We start from the raw sequence: 19,591 nt of genomic DNA on the forward strand, positions 1-19,591 counted from the left end.
AAAGTCAATATAGTATAAACTCCAAGGGTCCTAGAGCGTACACATAGACCAGTATAGACAAAGTCAATATAGTATACACTCCTAGAGCGTACACATAGACCAGTATAGACAAAGACAATATAGTATAAGCTCCTAGAGTCCTAGAGCGTACACATAGACCAGTATAGACAAAGTCAATATAGTATACACTCCTAGAGCGTACACATAGACCAGTATAGACAAAGACAATATAATATAAGCTCCTAGAGTCCTAGAGCGCACACATAGACCAGTATAGACAAAGTCAATATAATATAAGCTCCTAGAGTCCTAGAGCGTACACATAGACCAGTATAGACAAAGTCAATATAGTGTAAGCTCCTAGAGCGTAGACATCTTTTAATGTAGGACAGATGCGATTAAAATTGAAAAAGACAGAGGTAAATCTCATTCTTATCGGATTAACCCTGCTGTGAAACCATGGTGTCATATAGACCCCGGCGCTGATTAAATTGAAATATTTCTAAAACTGGCTAATCTCAAATATTGACCTCAATTATCCGTTATGTATTTTCAAGTAACTTATGCCAGATATGTTGATACTATTTTGAATTTATTTTTCTTTTTTTTTTTTAAGATTATTTTCAATGTCCCTAGACTCTCGTGAAAAATAGTAATTTTATTGTCAGCCATTAATTTGTTGAAATGTGTTTTTCTGTTTATTCACAGATTTTGTAATATATTTGTAAATAGACAAAGAGAAACTTTGATGTCTCGAGATAAAAGCTTTGCTTCATCAGAAGCTTTAACTGATGTCGACAGTAATCAGCCACTGTGTGAAAGTAAAATGGTGCGAACGTGTGTTTAATTACAAAAAGGAAGAAAAAAAATACAGGAGATGAAGATATAAAGATAAAGAGTGATGAAGATATAAAGATAAAGAGAAATGAAGATATATAAAGAGAGATGAAGATATAAAGATAAAGAGAGATGAAGATATAAAGATAAAGAGAGATGAAGATATAAAGATAAAGAGAGATGAAGATATAAAGGTAAAGAGAGATGAAGATATAAAGATAAAGAGAGATGAAGATATAAAGATAAAGAGAGATGAAGATATAAAGATAAAGAGAGATGAAGATATAAAGATGAAGAGAGATGAATATATAAAGATAAAGAGAGATGAAGATATAAAGAGAAATGAAGATATAAAGATGTTTATTGATTTAATGGGGACCTACGGAAAATAATGACAGTGTTAGTCGCACTTTGTAATAACGTGAATGTCATAGGTTCGATACTCACTGTGGACAAATTTTTTTCAATGAACAAAAAATGTTTACTTTACTATATTTTTGGAACATGCAGTAAGATTGATTTTAATAAAATAAATGCCATATTGCATTTCATGAATTAACATACAAAATCAGGATTAGGAGACATGACAACAGTATGTGACTTATTAAGCCGTAAATAAAAGTACTTTTTAAAGGTAGAGAAACTTTTACATGTTCAAGCATTCAGAAAGTATTTGTGTGTGAGGTCAAAAAGATGAAAGTGGGGATGGGGGGGGGGATCAACAGATTAATTAAAATGAACTTCGTTTACTAAGTTTAAGTATTAGAAGTGTAGCTTAAAGGCAAGTAGTTCAAACATGCAATTTGTAGTTGCATTTAAGATCTGGGATCGAATAGTAGCCTACTATTAGAAAAATTACGAAATCTAAAGACATTTCAGGATCGAAGACCAGAAAGCAATAATACGTAAAACACAGATCCACAGCTTACTAATACATAAACACAAATATGTTGAGTACTTAATAAGATGCAAAGATAGAGGCTCATTTCTCATTTCATATGCTACGACAAATTCCACATTTAAAGACCGCATTACAAACCATGAGATTAGAGACAGGTTGACTGCAGCGATTGGACCCTACGATGACCTGCAAGCTAAATATCTATGGCCATATTATAAGGTTCGGGGTAGCAGAGACCTTTACTTCAGGGAACAGTACCAGGAAAAAGTAGAAGAGGCAGATAGAAAAAGCTAAGGGAAGATAACACAAAAGAATGGACGGGCCTGCCATTGATAGACTTTCTAAGGCAGAAGACAGAGCGGAATGAAGAAACACGGTCGATACTGATCTTGTATGGTGCCCCAACGGTCCAAGTGACTAAGGAATAGGCAAAAGTAAAAAGTAAAAAGACAACTTCCATTTTGCAACTAGAGGATGTCAAACACCAAAAGACCATTGTGGTGATGTGATGTTCCAAATGAAACATGATTGTGCTAAACCACACACCACACACACACACACACACACACACCACACACATGCCACACACACACACACACACACACAATCGGAGTATGCCCAGCTCAAGTTCATACATAAAACATGATGATTCTCCAGTCTGAATGGATCACAACTAGATTTTATTTTGGTAGCCCTCGGCCAAACGTGTTTTAAAAAAACTAGACATGCATAATACAGATTTACATTATTCAATGCAGATGTCTGCTAGTTAGCGTCAGTTTATAATTTTAAATTAAAACAAGGCTCATTTTCTTAATACTGTAAGAACAAAAAATGGTCAAGAATGTTAGTTTACTTCTACTAGCTTACCAAGTCCAATCGTCTAGTTATCATTCTATTAAAATTTATCTCAAGCTCTAGTTAGCACTAGAATACTAGGTTGTTTAACAATAGTAAATTTATATAAGACTTGCATACAGGAAATTAAACATTCCTGCTTGCATTTTAATAATTGAATTAAGATAAGGCTATTACAATATTTAACAATTACTCAAGAATTAAAACATCTGGTAGGCATGTAGCAAGATAGACATGTAGCAGGGTAGTTATGTAGCCAGGTAGACATTTAGCCAGGTAGGCAATTTTTTAAAACGATTCTTTATCTTTCTAGACGCCAATCAACTCTTATCTTCAAATTTTAACTTAAATCGCAAAAAAAAAAAAATAATAATAAAATAAGTAGAGAATTAGGTCGAGACATGTGATATGTGATTTAATGTTGAAGAGGAGATTATAAGTGAAATGAACTTTATTTCGAGATAGTTCTATGAATTAGATGTGGGGGAAAAGAAAAAGCTCTACAGGCTAAGTGATAAGTTTTTGTGAGACTAAGATATCACAACCCCTGGTTGGGACCAGTTGACTAGATAAATAACAAGAGAGCCATTGTAAAACTCCTACACAAAACAAGATAATCATACAGGCAATGTATCAAACGAATATTCACATCTGAACGCAGGTAACAATATCCAGCACCTGCGATTTGTACTCCACTTAGAAAAGGAAACACACACACACACATATATATATCCAGGCTTGATTGAAAAAAGAAATACTTTTCTAATCATAAGAACACACGACAGCACAACACATGTTCACCTCCTAATATATAGTTAGAATTAATTCCATTCACAACTACTCCAGTGTTTCCCACCTCGTAGCGGTGACTTATAAATAGATTATGCCTAAATAAAAATCCATCCGACTTAATCCGTCGCTTAATTTCCCTTTTTTTTTCCTTCTTACTCTCCTTCAGTTTGTCATTCCCCAAGATAGCAAACTAATTACTTCACTTTGCACACTGAGAAAAAAAGGGAGAGATTGTCCCGTCAATCGAAAGCGTTCACAACACACATGGACTCTAGACTAGATTTTAACCTAACAAATAACTATTACTGTAAAACCGGGACTTCCTGGAATAGTATCGAACTCTTAAACTGTACTAGTTGAATGTCGTCACACAGAGGAGGTTATGAAGCCGAGGGGAGGGAATTGGGGTTGGGGTAGGGGTTCACATAAAAAGGTAGGTTAGGGGTGGGGGGGGGAGGGGAGTACTAGAGGGCGGGTGGATTTAAAAAAAAAGAGAGGTAAAACCAGTTTTATTTGGCTGAGGTTATCGGCGACATAAATTTGACAGGTGGAGACCTGGAGAGGTCGGAAATGGAGGGGGGGGTGAGAAATGGATATGAGCACCCTGGAGTAAAGGCGCCTTAATGAAATGAAAAGTGTCCTATTGAAGTAGTGGTCGCTTTTCGAAGAAATAAACTAATGGCGGCTTAATGAAGTATTTGTGGTATAATGAAGTATTAGTGGTATAATGAAGTATTTGTGGTATAATGAAGTATTTGTGGTATAATGACGTATTAGTGGTATAATGAAGTATTAGTGGTATAATGAAGTATGAGTGGTATAATGAAGTATTTGTATTATAATCAAGTATGAGTGGTATAATCAAGTATGAGTGGTATCATGAAGTATTAGTGGTATAATGAAGTATTACTGGTATAATGAAGTATGAGCGAAGGGGGAAGAGAGATTGAAAGAGGAAAAAAAAAGATAGGAGGGCACTAGCAAACATGGTGGAAAAGGAGGGCACTAGCAAACATGGTGGAGAAGGAGGGCACTAGCAAACAAGAGAGGAGTGGGGCGCTTGCAAACATGATGGAGAAGGATGGCGCTAGCAAACAAGAGAGGAGGAGGGCGTTAGCAAACATGGTGGAAAAAAAGGGCGCTAGAAAAAAAAGAGGAGGGCGCTAGTAAACATGAAGGAGAAGGAGGGCGCTAGCAAATATGGTGGAGAAAGAGGGCGCTAGAAAACAAAAAAAGAGGAGGAGGGTGCTATCTAACAGAGAGGAAAAGGAGGGCGCTAGCAAACAGGGAGGATAATGAAGGCGCAAATTACATGGAGGAGTAGGGAGGCATTAGCGAAACAGGTGAAAGAGGGCGCTAGTAAACAGGAAGGAGAAAGGGCTCGGGCAAACAGTGAGTAAGAGGAAGGAGCTAGTAGGCAGCGCGGACAATGAGGGGGGGGGGTTCTCGCAAACAGGATGGAACGTTAGAGTATTAGAAAGCCGAAAGGAGAAGGTGGGGGACTTGCAACCAGGGAGGAGTCGCCTGACTGACTGATTTTTTCCCCTTTTCTCTGAGAGCGTCACTGCACAAAAAATGACATGCGGTGTTATATTTGGGGTGTTTGCACATCTGTGTGTCAGTGTGTATAGTTGTATGCTGGAATATACACCAGCTACCCCATCCCCACTGGGCGACACCGACCGCCGGCTGTTGTATAGCGGTGTTATCGACTGTGTTAAGGCGACAGGCCAATTTATCACATCAGAATTTGGACGTGCTATAATGGGCTACAATTGCACAACCAAAGTTTTCTTTTTTTTTTTTTTTTTATCTTCATCTTTCTTTATCATGGGCGGCGCTTTATGTGGGTTTAAAACATACTTTTTATAAAATGCCCACATCTTGCCAGTGGTCATGTTGGATAACCGCGCCAGCAGAGGCCCGAAAGAATCCTTACGTCTGAAGACAATTTTACACGCGTGTGTCTAGGTATCTACCATAATCTGAAGACATCAATGAATCTAACAAGGTCGTAAATGTGGTCCCATCCCATTAGGTCGAAGTGACTTGTTTCACATCGAATTTAGACCAATTTTTTAGTATAATTCAGCGTTCCTTAATCTGGAGGGGGGGGGGGATACACGAATATGATCAAGTGCATTGCAAACGTGGATGCTCTACTATTTGGAATGTTTCTCGCACTTCGATTTTGACCCGTGCCACGATGTCTCAATTGACCTTCACCTATCCCTTAAGTCTGTTGAACAGCTGGAGCACCAAACACGGTCTGTCCAAAGTCTTCCTCCATGACTACCTGTCTCTTGTCCACTTTTTTATTCTGTCTCCCATCGCTTTCTTCTTTGCCTCTGAAGGAAGGTCTTTGCGAGCCCTGCGGACCTTGTGATATGTGTCCTGAAGGAATGTCTTTGCAAGCTTTGTGGACCTTGTGATATGTTCCTTGAAGGAAGGTCTTTGCAAGCTTTGCGGACCTTGTGATATGTTCCCTGAAGGAAGGTCTTTGCAAGCTTTGTGGACCTTGTGATATGTTACCTGAAGGAAGGTCTTTGCAAGCTTTGTGGACTTTGTGATATGTTCCCTGAAGGAATGTCTTTGCAAGCTTTGTGGACCTTGTGATATGTTCCCTGAAGGAAGGTCTTCGCGAGCCCTGCGGACCTTGTGATATGTTCCCTGAAGGAATGTCTTTGCAAGCTTTGTGGACCTTGTGATATGTTCCCTGAAGGAAGGTCTTTGCGAGCCCTTAGGACCTATTGATTTGGCCACTAAGTTTTACTTCTAAAAATTTCATTAGGGAATAGGGGCGCTCTTGGTGTTGCCATCATCCCGTTCACCTTTAGGATTTCCCCTAGTGGACAGGAGTGGACAGGGATCTCTTCACCTCAAGTCCAGTCTGAAGGTTCCAAAATGCCAACGACTTTTTTTATTACTACGATTTGGTCGTGACATATACGGTCATGGGTCCGCTCGGTACAAGCAGCATGTGACCTGTGTTCCTCTTACTAAGATAAATAGAACATAGTAGATGCCAAGAAAATCTATATCTGAAGATCAGATTGCCGGGAAACGCTAGGTGTTGGCGCTCAGCTCCCCTGTAGATATTTAGAGCTCTCCAACATTCATTAACTGGCTAAAGGGGGCGCTAATGTAATTTTGTTCGGGGGCTGGGGGCGCCATTAAGTAACGTTTGAGAAACCCTGGTATACGTATTTGTCTGAAGTGGGAAGTTACTTTTTGTAATTTTTAGAGCTCATCTCTCTTGGTACCATGACTTTAACCAAGTCACTAAGTCAATTTGGTTTTCTAATTCTCATTTTGTTAAAGTCTTCGAGTGTTCCCTGCAAGATTTCCGGATAAATGTTGTTTCTTCATCAGAAGCGTCATTCCCGATTTAACGCAGGTACGTACATATCCGCCAAGTACTCCCCCACACACACACACCTCCCAGGTGATTATGCACCCCCCCACCCCCCAAACAGATATACGCTGTTCTATTGCAGTCAGCGTTCGGAAGTCAAATGGTTGTTTTTTCATGGGATTAAACTGGATTTTAAGGATTGGTCTACGCCGGAAGGAGGGTCATAACACACTTAGTATTTCATCCAGGCAAATCGTTTAGAAGAGTATAAGGACAGACAAACAACATAAAAGTTGAACAACAAAAGGACTGAAGCTAAACGTAAAATAAAATGTTTAGTTAGAGGCTGCGTGCTAGAGACACAGGGACAAATATTAAAGTGAGAGAGAAGAATAGAGAAGTCAGAGAGAAAGAGAGAGAAAGAGAGAGAAAGAGAGAGAGAGAGAGGAAGAAGAAGAAAGGGAGGAAAGAAAGACAAAAGAAGAGAAAAGAAAGAGAACTGGAATAAGGAAAAAAAGAGAAATAAAATAAAAAGAGAAAGAGAGAAACGAAAGAGAGAGAGAAAAAAAGAAAAAAAAAATACTAGAAAAAAAATGAAAAAAGAAAACAGTGAAAAAAAAAAGGAAGTGAGATAAAGTTGAACGATAGAGAGCAAGGGGAAATGAGATAAATGTGTGACCTAATGTCTGCCCAGAGCGTTTCTCTATTCTGTGCCGTCAACATCACAACGTGAAATCAAACTGAATATCAAGCGATGACAAACTTCTGATAGAAGAGATGATAGGACATTTGTAGTGCTCCGCCTTCCATACAAACATATCTCTTTTATTTCAATTGCTTATGATAGGAAGAGAGAGAAAGAGTGAGAAAGAGAGAGAAAGAGAGAGAAAGAGAGAGAAAGAGAGAGAGTGACAGACAGAGGAAGTGAGACAGTGAAAGACAGATATATATAGAGAGAGAAAGAGGGAAACACAGAGAGAGAGAAAGACAGAGAGATAGGGAGAAAGAGAGAGACTGTAAGAGAGAAAGAGAGACAGACAGCCAGAGAGAGCTACTGATAGTGAGGCGGAGAGAAAGAGAGAGAGAGACAGCGAGAGAAAGAGAGACGGAGAAAGAGAGGGACAGATAGAGACAAAAGGAGACAGAGAAAGAGAAGGAAAGAGAAGGACAGAGAGAGAGAGGCAGAGAAAGAGAAGGAAAGAGAACGACAGAGAGAGAGAGGCAGAGAAAGAGAAGGAAAGAGAACGACAGAGAGAGAGAGACAAAGAAAGAGAAGGAAAGAGAACGACAGAGAGAGAGAGGCAGAGAAAGAGAAGGAAAGAGAACGACAGAGAGAGAGAGGCAGAGAAAGAGAAGGAAAGAGAACGACAGAGAGAGAGAGAGGCAGAGAAAGAGAAGGAAAGAGAACGACAGAGAGAGAGAGAGACAGAGAGAGAGACAGAGAAAGAGAGGAACAGAGAGAGACAGGGAGAGAGACAGAGATACACAGAGAGAGATGAAGAAGAAAAAAAGAGAAACATTAAAACAAAGAGAGGTTGTTGAAGAAAAAACAAAGAGAAGCAAAGAAGATGAGAAAGAAAGAGCAGGAGTGGGTGGGAGAGAGAGAGAGAGAAAGAGAGAGACAGATAGGTGGGGTAGCGAAAGAATCAGTTCTAGGTAAAAGAACACAGAGTTGTAGGTTGGTCTCAAGCCTGTAAATCACAGCAACACAAGTTGATTTTACAACCAAGTTTTTACATCTTTATCTCAACCCCTACCCCCAATCTAAAATGTCCTAGTTTTAGTTTAAGTCGTAAATTTAAAAAAAAAAAAAGTTTGTTTTAAGATAACAACTTACACAAGAACGTCTGTGATCCAGTTCAGCATGACATAAACTCCTCACTCTTGTCAAAGGGCAGCACTAACTAGATGTCGTTAAAGTTGGATTCTTTCATTGCTCTTTAACACAACGGCGCAGTTTTTACGGGAATTGGGGGGGAGGGGGGAGGAAGCTTCAACATACAGCATTAATGTAGCCTATTTCAAACAAATCTAATATGCATACATATTCAATACTTCAGGTCGCCATGGTTACACGAGCGTACTATAGTGCGCCATTGTTGTCAGCCACGTTCTGTTCAGGTCACACACCAAAGATTTTTTTTTGTATCTCTTAAAGTTAGTTTGTGAGGCTTCGGTTGGGCAGTGCAGAATTTCTTTACCTTGATTCGTCCTGCTATCAATAGGCAATGGTCAAGGGCACGAGAGGGGGGGGGGAGGATGCTTTCCACTGCATTTGTGCGTTCTCAAGTGGTTTGTGAAACCTTTGTGGACCCGCAATAATCGACTGAACAAAGGGGAAGTTATTCTAGCCTCGATTTGATTCTCTTGCGCTTTTTCTTCAACCCAGACTTTTTTTCATGTCAGCGATTTTAGCACCAGTTTTTACACTACGGCGCCACGATGCTCTATTATGGGGAAAAGTGACGGACATTGAATTAAAATCAATAAAAACAAATACTTAAAAAAAAACCACAGAAACTGAGCTTATATATTGGAAAGAACTGGACTTTTATAGATATATCTCTCAATACTGCAAGATGCTCTTTTTTGTAAAATTTTGTAAAACTGATTCATGTTTTGTTAGGGACCATGAATAACTTTGCAAAGTTTGAAATGGATACGAGAATTAAGAAGTGGGAGAACTAACGTGTACTGAATTTGTACCAGACAGACTGACGGACTGACGAGTGAGTTGATAGAATCTTTGTAATAATTGTGAATGACTTTGAAAACAATAAAGTTAATCACTTAAGAGACTGAGGGTAGTGAATGCTGTATTGATGTGTATTAATCTACTGGGGGAACTCTATATGATATTTAAGACTGTTTCATTGATACAAAAGACTCCTTCATTGACACACGAGACTCCTCCAATGACACATAAGACACCTTCATTGACACTAGAGACTCCTCCAATGACACAAAAGACTCCTCCAATGACACAAGAGGCTCCTTCATTGATACAAGAGACTCCTCCATTGACACAAGACTCCTCCAATGACACAAGAGACACCTCCATTGACACAAGAGACTCCTCCGATGACACAAGAGACTCCTCCGATGACACAAGAGACTCCTCCATTGACACAAGAGACTCCTCCAATAACACAAGAGACTCCTTCATTGACACAAGAGACTCCTCCAATGACACAAGAGACTCCTCCAATGACACATAAGACACCTTCATTGACACTAGAGACTCCTCCAATGACACAGGAGACTCGTCCAATGACACAAGAGACTCCTCCAATGACACAAGAGACTCCTCCAAGGACACAAGAGACTCCTCCAATGACATAAGAGACTCCTCCAATGACACAAGAGACTCCTCCATTTACACGAGACTCCTCCATTGACACAAGAGACTCCTCCAATGATACAAGAGACTACTTCATTGACACACGAGACTCCTCCATTGACACAAGAGACTCCTTCATGGACACAAGAGACTCCTCCATTGACACAAGAGACTCCTACATTGACACAAGAGACTCCTCCATTGATACAAGAGACTCCTCCATTGACACAAGAGACTCCTCCAATGATACAAGAGACTCCTTTATTGACACACGAGACTCCTCCATTGACACAAGAGACTCCTCCAATGACACAAGAGACTCCTTTATGGACACAAGAGACTCCTCCATTGACACTAGAGACTACTTCATTGACCAACGAGACTCCTCCATTGACACAAGAGACTCTTCCAATGACACAAGAGACTCCTTCATGGACACAAGAGACTCCTCCAATGACACAAGAGACTCCTCCAATGACACACGAGACACCTCCATTGACACAAGAGACTCCTCCAATGACACAAGAGACTCCTCCAATGACACAAGAAACTCCTTCGTGGACACAAGAGACACCTCCATTGACACAAGAGACTCCTTTAATGACACAAGAGACTCCTTCATTGACACAAGAAACTCCTCCATTGACACAAGAGACTCCTTCATGGACACAAGAGACTCCTCCAATGACGCAAGAGACTCCTCCAATGACACAAGAGACTCCTTCATGGACACAATATACTCCTCCAATGACACAAGAGACTCCTCCAATGACACAAGAGACTCCTTCATGGACACAATAGACTCCTCCAATGACACAAGAGACTCCTCCAATGACACAAGAGACTCCTTTATGGACACAAGAGACTCCTCCGATGACACAAGAGACTCCTCCGATGACACAAGAGACTCCTCCATTGACACAAGAGACTCCTCCAATAACACAAGAGACTCCTTCATTGACACAAGAGACTCCTCCAATGACACAAGAGACTCCTCCAATGACACATAAGACACCTTCATTGACACTAGAGACTCCTCCAATGACACAGGAGACTCCTCCAATGACACAAGAGACTCCTCCAATGACACAAGAGACTCCTCCAAGGACACAAGAGACTCCTCCAATGACATAAGAGACTCCTCCGATGACACAAGAGACTCCTCCATTGACACGAGACTCCTCCATTGACACAAGAGACTCCTCCAATGATACAAGAGACTACTTCATTGACACACGAGACTCCTCCATTGACACAAGAGACTCCTTCATGGACACAAGAGACTCCTCCATTGACACAAGAGACTCCTACATTGACACAAGAGACTCCTCCATTGATACAAGAGACTCCTCCATTGACACAAGAGACTCCTCCAATGATACAAGAGACTACTTCATTGACACACGAGACTCCTCCATTGACACAAGAGACTCCTCCAATGACACAAGAGACTCCTTTATGGACACAAGAGACTCCTCCATTGACACTAGAGACTACTTCATTGACCAACGAGACTCCTCCATTGACACAAGAGACTCTTCCAATGACACAAGAGACTCCTTCATGGACACAAGAGACTCCTCCAATGACACAAGAGACTCCTCCAATGACACACGAGACACCTCCATTGACACAAGAGACTCCTCCAATGACACAAGAGACTCCTCCAATGACACAAGAGACTCCTTCGTGGACACAAGAGACACCTCCATTGACACAAGAGACTCCTTCATTGACACAAGAGACTCCTCCAATGACACAAGAGACTCCTCCAATGACACAAGAGACTCCTCCAATGACACAAGAGACTCCTTCAATGACACAAGAGACTCCTTCATTGACACAAGAGACTCCTCCATTGACACAAGAGACTCCTTCATGGACACAAGAGACTCCTCCAATGACGCAAGAGACTCCTCCAATGACACAAGAGACTCCTTCATGGACACAATAGACTCCTCCAATGACACAAGAGACTCCTCCAATGACACAAGAGACTTCTTTATGGACACAAGAAACTCCTCCATTGACACAAGAGACTCCTCAATTTACTTCGTAGACTTTTGGAAGCGATACTATGATTATAAACACTAGAGGCATCTATTTATTGATATCTGATACTCCATTATCAACAATTGAGACTCCTGCATAGGATAAAAGTCTCGTGTGTTCCAATTAAAAGTCCTATAAAATAATGATAAAGTTTTGTATTTCATTTTGCTTCTGAGTGTTTGTTAATGACATTATGCAAATGTGCACGAGCGAGCACGCGCTCGGCCCACGATATCGAAACAGGTGGTACAACAATCTAGCGCGAATGAATGCGTAGAGAGCGACTAATTCACACAGATTGATGTTTAGTTAGTACTGCTCATACAGCAACTAACCTAAGTGTCCACCTACACACGTTTATACATCTTGTGTTGCCTCATCAAGTTAAAGCTTACATTTCTTTAGTCGCCGACTTCTGTTAAAAGTTCTTTTATGGCGCGATTAAAAATGATTTGTTTCGTAAACAGCGGAAGTTTTTGACTTAGAGACAATGACGAGACTAGTAAAAAATAAGAATAGGATTTAAGGAAGAATAGTGAAATATCAACCAATGTAATATTTATAGTGAAATATCAACCAATGTAATATTTATAGTGAAATCTCAACCAATGTAATATTTCTTGTCGGCTTTAGAGATGATCTTTTTCAAACGTAGACATTTAGCTTTACGACATTCGATGGTTCCCTTCGTCAATATTAAACGTCTTGTTCAACATTCACTGTCAGCGTCGACTATCTTATATTGTTGACCTTCGCTTGTGTTAGTGGATTTCTATAAAGGTGAAGCTGACAATAGAGCTGCTCTCTCAAGCGTTACCAGAGACACTTTGGCTACTTAGTCTTGGGTTTGAGCTCGCCGGAACAAAGATTGACTTTGGTATACATTCGTTCCCCCATACGGGATGAGTGCACTACCCAGCGCAGCAGTCAAACAACTTTTGTCTCTGAGTGGTTAAGCTTGGCTTCAGAAACTTGTCTTGGATCGTGAGTTCGAATCTCGGTGGTAACTGGGATTTTAAATTCCGGGGGTTTTTAGGGCGCGTTTATTCCACCCATCTCTAATGGGTACCTGACTTTAGTTGGGGAAAGTAAAGGCGGTAGGTCGTTGTGCTTGCCACATAACACCCTTCTCATTGACCGTTGGCCAAAGAAACATATGACCTTAACACCATCTGCCCTATAGATCGCAAAGTTTAAAAACAGGTAATTAAAAAAAAACAAAAAAAAAAACAACTTTTCACTAAGTCGTTCAAGAGAACATCAACATTTAGTGAGTAATCAGAAAGACAGTGACAGAGACATATAAGTAGGACCAGGAGGGGTTAGGAACATTAAACAGGAGCAGCTTATACAGATTAGTTTCCAAGTAAATTATTAGTTGAAATATAAAAAATCTAAATACACGTGTACTCAAAACAGGAAACAATTTAGGAAACAACAGTGAGTGTGTTACAGAAATGTTTATCATATAAGAGAGATAACCCCATTCTTTTGTCACCTTAATAAAATAATATCAGTCGTACAGTATTCAGAATGAACAAATTAAATTTTTTTTTTTTTCAAGAACGATATCCAAGAAAAATAAATAGATTCGCTGCTGAAAAGCTCAATATTATAATCCCAAAGAAACACTCTGAGGGACTAAAATGACGTAATATCAAACCAATAACAAAGTAAGTTTGACCCACACTGTACTCGTCAGCTAGGACGGGTGGGTTAGAATGACCACACGAAATGATTGTTGGTGACAGATTGTTGGGTTTCTAGGTGCCATTTGAAAAAAACAACAACTCCTTAATGAGTTGTAGTTGCAGAATGATATAATGTCAGATCCAATAATAGTTTATTTTATTTTGATAAGTATGTCAAGGTAGCTGTAGATGGTTTGATATATATATATATATACGTTTCTAGTATTACATAAGATCGTAGTGAGAAAAATTACTTGAGTATGTATCAAAGTACAATAAACCACTTCACCCTTGGCGAAAGATTGCAATGTACAATTGAAAAAGGTAGGTAACTGCAATTTTTACACAGATGTTATACAAAACAGTTATAGCCTCCCCTTGCACAACCCTTGAAAGTTCCGAAGAATGATTCATATGTTACGTGTACAAAAACAGTATGAATTCATTGAAATAAACCTTAAAGTAAAACCTTTACAACCTTTTTAAGTAACTTTGACCCTTGTAGATAACACATTCCCTTAGCAGACTAAGTTTAAATTGTAAGTGTTATATAAAGGCGTTAAATAAGTGGGGGACACTACTGCAGCTTGGAGGATAAAGAGACAGGACAACAAATAGATATGATTTCTGAACTATTGACTGTTCGCGTGCAGGCACCTGAATAAAAGGCACAATTTCGCAATGTATCACAAGGTTTTAAGTCCAGCCTTAAGAGAAACCAGTGTCTTTTCTATCTCTCTAGGAAAATATTGAGAACTGATGATATCCAATAATTTACAAGTTGGCACTAAAATGATGTTGTTAGTCTAAGAGTGAAAATCTATAGCCATATAGATCTCATAATCAGTAATACAAAAATGCAATATAATTGCCAGTCCCAGTGAGTCCCGTGATGCGAGTATTACATACTGAAATATGAATAATGAAGTGATTTTTCTGAAAATTAAATAAAATCTGTTGTCACGGAGCCTGAGTTTATACACGAAATTTCAGCTCGATAGAAAATATTAACTCTTTCTCTCCGTAATTATTTTCCTCGTTACGATAGTAGTATTCGTTTTGTTCATTTCCATTTCACTATGTCCTGTTATGATTAAACTTTAATAACTTTGTTGTTTGTTATCAGAAAATTTTATATTTGGTATTGAATTATGGGAGAATGAATGCTCTCTTTTTTACACAACGCAAAGTTTATAAATCCAAATATCAATTAATTTTATTGAGGGTCAAATCAACATTGGCATCGTCAATTAGGAGAGAAAGAGTTAAAAATAAATGTATTCTATTTACAATGTCTGATTCTGATGAAGGCCCATGGCTGTAGTAGGAAGTGAAATGAAGGAGAAAATAAAAAGGCGGGAGAGAGTCGAGTACAAATATGAAAGAGACTATTTCATTGTGGCACTTACCCTCGTTGCTGTCTCGTTGCCTGAACAAAGACGTGATTGACACATGGACGTACTTTCATCTGTAAAAGAAACACAAACACAATAAGATAAACATAGCGCTGGCTGAGTTCGCAAAGAGAATAGACAGAAGAGGGAAAGACACAATGTCAGAAAATCATTGAATCAAGACAAACTTTTGGGCCAATTCATCATGAAATTGCAAAGACACGACACTGAACTGAATACCGCATGCAAAATTTTAGCGCAGTAAACTAACAAGTAAAGTTGTAATAATAATAATAGTAATACAAAACACATAAAAAATTAAACCATTACGTATTAATTCAAACCTAATAAAATACCCAGAAAGAAAGATTTTTTTTATTTACATAAATGATTTATCAAATTACATTAGTTCAGGAACAAACGTCAGATTATTTGCAGACGATTGCATAATATATAGAACAATAAAAACAACACAAGACACAGAAATTTTACAAAGAGAATTAGATGAATTACAGAAATGGGAATCAAATTGGAGCATGTCTTTCCACCCAGAAAAATGTCAGTTATTAGGAGTAACAAAAAAAAACTAAAACAAATTAATTCTACTTATCTTATTCTTAGTAAATTAATAACACAGACTAAAAACGCAAAATACCTAGGTGTTATAATAAATGAAAAACAGTCATGGAATCCCCATATTGATGAAACCATCAAAAAATCAAACAAAGCATTAGGGTTTATTAAAATAAATTTCTATAAATCAAATAAGAACATAAAACTAAAATGTTATTTAACCTTGGTTAGGCAAATAATAGACTATGCATCTTCCGTTAGGTCCCCTCAACTCAAGAAAACATTAAGAAACTGGGAAAGACACAAAATAGAATAGTGAGATTCATAACAAACGAGTATTCAGATTTGACTAGAGTAACACCTTTAGTAAAATCACTAAATTTAGAAAGCCTTCAGGATAGAAGACTTAAAAGTAAAGTAGCAATCATACATAAAACACTGAACCATAATCTTCATATACAAAAACAAAATTTAATAAAATACTCAGAAAGGCACAAAGATAAAGGCACATTCCTCGTCCCATATGCTAGGACAAATTTGTACAAATACTCCTTCTTCCCTAGTGCTATTAGAGCATGGAATGGGTTGCCTGAGCTAGCCAGGAAAACCAGTGACTTGGCAGAATTTAAGTCATTGGTTAATATGCATGATTAAATGCATGACACGTAGGACGTAATCATCTTCTTTTCTGAAGTAAAGTCTGTATTATATAAGATAAGACAAGATGAAAGAAAATTTTTTTTATTCTATAGGATTAGACTGATTCATAGTTCGTCGTCTTCTTCATAAGAGCTGAGTTTAAGACTCCTGGAACTCTCGGGATATGGAAGATATACATGTCCGAACAAACTTCCAAACAAAGCTTCTGTCTGGGAAAGATCTAAGCAGATGTAAACATGCCTATTATAGATGGCTCGTATCCCAAGACGCTTGGGTTAGAAGCGAAGCCAAAGGACGAGCACACCGGGAAAACTCCCCCATATTTATTATTTGTACAGCAGCTTTTTAGGTGTCCGCTATAACAAAAAAAAAAAAAAAGACGGACCCTTGATGATAGCGGCATGTTGTTGGGGCTTTCTTTCATCCCCGCCAGTGCAATGGGCTCGGTCCTTAGACACCCCAACTGCAGTCTTTTCTGCCTCCCGTTTACTCTAACGAAGTGGTCCAATATTTTCAGAAATAATATCAGAATGAAATTCTATCATTGGCTAATGACAGAGAAGAATGGAGCAAGAAGGTTGACAGATCTTGTGTGGTGTCCCAACGGTCCAGCATACCAAAGGATAGGTGAAAGTGAAGATGAAGGTAGACGTGAACCTGGCCTAACTGATGTCTTAAAATGATTATCTAATTGATCTAATTTTTGTAAAGTTTTGTAAAGGACAATCTCTTCTTCAAAGCCTCAAGACAAAAAAAAATACCGTTAAAAATTTAAAAAAAAAAAATCTTTTAGTTGAGTTGTATGGAGGTACATCCCACGCTGCGATGATATGAAAAACTACTTATTAATTGTTGTTTTAAATTATGTTCCACATATGTGTATATTAAATAGATTTTTCTCTTTAAAAAAAGTAACAATTTTTTTAAAATGAAGTAGTTAGAGTGTCAAAACTTACATAACTTAGCAATACATTATATAAATAAAATATTTTTTTAACAAAAAAAAAGACTAAAAATTTTTGCCTAAATGTGTTTAAAATATGGTACTTTGCTGTCACCCTTAATAAATAGCCTCAAGTGATTGTTACTATTAATAGTGAATAGTTGTAAAAATGGTGTATCTTAATGAAAAAAAAAACTTCTTGCATAGCTGATTTTAAAAATTAAATTTTTCCGCTTTCAGAAAGAAAAAAAGTAGCCTTTGCATCAGAACTTTGAAAGGTTTAAAATATCTTGATGTGGAATTTTCAATATCTTTTCTAGTTTTTGAGATCTAAACGGGACGGACGGACGGAGGGACGGACGGACAGACCACACAGAACTGATAGCGTCTATTGCCCTTTCGGGGGCCGCTAAAAATGCTTCGGAAAAAAAAAATAGTATGAAGTTTTCAAACGTCTAGTTCTGTTAAAATGTGGACGTACTCCAGCCTCTGGGACTTTGTGCAAATCTCTGTTTCTCAACACAAATACAGATACATGCAAAACAGATTTATCTCCCTTGGACTGATTTCAAATTGAATGGTCATTAGATGGTCTTTTAGTAACGCCGGAGAAGTTCCTTCAAGTAATTTCATCCCGCTGTGTCCATGATTAGTTCTACTTAATTTGAAATTAATGACGCCAAGACGCGTGACTCACTGAAAACTTATCATGGAACTTGGCCAAGGAGAATTTTTATTTGACTTTGTCCAGCAGAATGCGTGACAATGAATACACAATTCTAAATACACACAGTTCTAAAAATACTTAAATCTATGAAAACACAATTCCAAGAATATAGAACTCTAGGAATGCACACATTGCAAATTATTAAACATTAATTCGTCTTTATTTGTTTTGAAGACATTTCACTTATAACATTGTCATTGCTTTAAGATGGAAACATAAAACCAAGGTAGATCAAAAACAATAGTACTAGAAATGAGAAATATGCAACTTATTGTTTTTTGGAATGTCATAAAAGGGCACGTTTTTGAAAGTTAATCTTGAATCCATTCCAGCTAAAAAGAATCGTCTCCCCTGTTTTCACATCACTGATTTGAGAGTAAGCGTGAAACAGAGTGAACAAACCAGAGAAAGTACAATTTCGGGCGGCAAATTTTGGTTGTCTGGGTGTAAAATATAGGGAACTCAAACCAACCTCCTGTCATCACTATTGAAGCTGATTAAGTCCCTTTAGGTCTGATTTATAACCAGAAGTTCATTGAGAGAAGTCTCTTCACGCGGGTGTATCTACGGCAGGAATAGCTTTTATTATCTTATTCAGATTCTCAGAAACTAAAAAAAAAACAATGATGGAAAATATATGGTGTATGCACTAAATGTGACTACACGTGGGTAAAGTTCAGAAATGTATATTGTTTTTATTTTTCCCTTTCTATATCTTTTCTGTCTCTCTCTAGCGAGATGTCTTCATTTCTTATTTCCCTATATCTTTTTATCTCATACATATATAGAATCTCTTACATTACATACAATCTCAGATTCTCTAGCACCACATACAGTCTTAAGATAACATACAATCTATGATTCTTTAATATCTCATGGCGTCGAAAACTGGCGCACAAATTTCTGAGGACAAGAGAACTGCGCTTTTAGAAGAAAAGCCAGAGAAAAAAAAAAGCAAGGCCAATGACACTAGCTCCAGCTGGAATAACCTGCCCAGTGTGCGGCCGAACATTTCGGACTCACATAGGTCTCACATGAGGAGGCACAAAACCCCAGTGCAAAGCCCTCAGATAACAAAAAGTGGTCATCATCGAACCACGATGGACCAACTATAAAATATCACTTAGAATCTAGGATTCTCTGATATCACATACAGTCAAAGATAACATACAATCTAAGATTATCTGATATCACATACAGTCTAAGATAATGTTGTGCTGTAGATATTATTATGTTATAGGTTTAAAATATAAATAGTTTTATCGGGGATTTCCTTTTGAGCGACGCGACTTTAAATAGAACTTTATTTGGACGGCAGTAGGAATTATGGGATGGAAACGACAGTTGGAAGACTCACCTTAGCGTAGCAAGACGTAAAGTGATTTAGAAACTGTTGACATCTGGACTGTACCCTTTCTTTGTGCATTAAATTATATTTTCAGGTTATAAGTCTTATCAAGTCATTTTA

The 19,591-nt window shown here is 38.2% G+C and overlaps 1 protein-coding gene across 7 annotated transcripts in view; it reads right to left on the bottom strand.

Annotated features, from left to right (window-relative positions):
* Window positions 1-19,591, bottom strand: part of LOC106056078 (pleckstrin homology domain-containing family G member 5-like) — a 290,847-nt gene that overhangs the window by 197,002 nt on the left and 74,254 nt on the right. For 3 of the 7 annotated variants that reach the window (XM_056008795.1, XM_056008796.1, XM_056008794.1), the window contains one exon: window positions 15,236-15,294. In XM_056008795.1, coding sequence (XP_055864770.1) covers window positions 15,236-15,294 — 59 coding nt within the window. Of the gene's footprint in view, window positions 1-3,219; window positions 3,716-15,235; window positions 15,295-19,591 lie in introns of those variants that run through there. The other 4 variants (XM_056008792.1, XM_056008791.1, XM_056008789.1 and 1 more) reach the window with 4 other exon arrangements.

Source organism: Biomphalaria glabrata, chromosome 13, assembly GCF_947242115.1.
Source record: "Biomphalaria glabrata chromosome 13, xgBioGlab47.1, whole genome shotgun sequence".
In the NCBI taxonomy this organism is placed as follows: domain Eukaryota; kingdom Metazoa; phylum Mollusca; class Gastropoda; family Planorbidae; genus Biomphalaria; species Biomphalaria glabrata.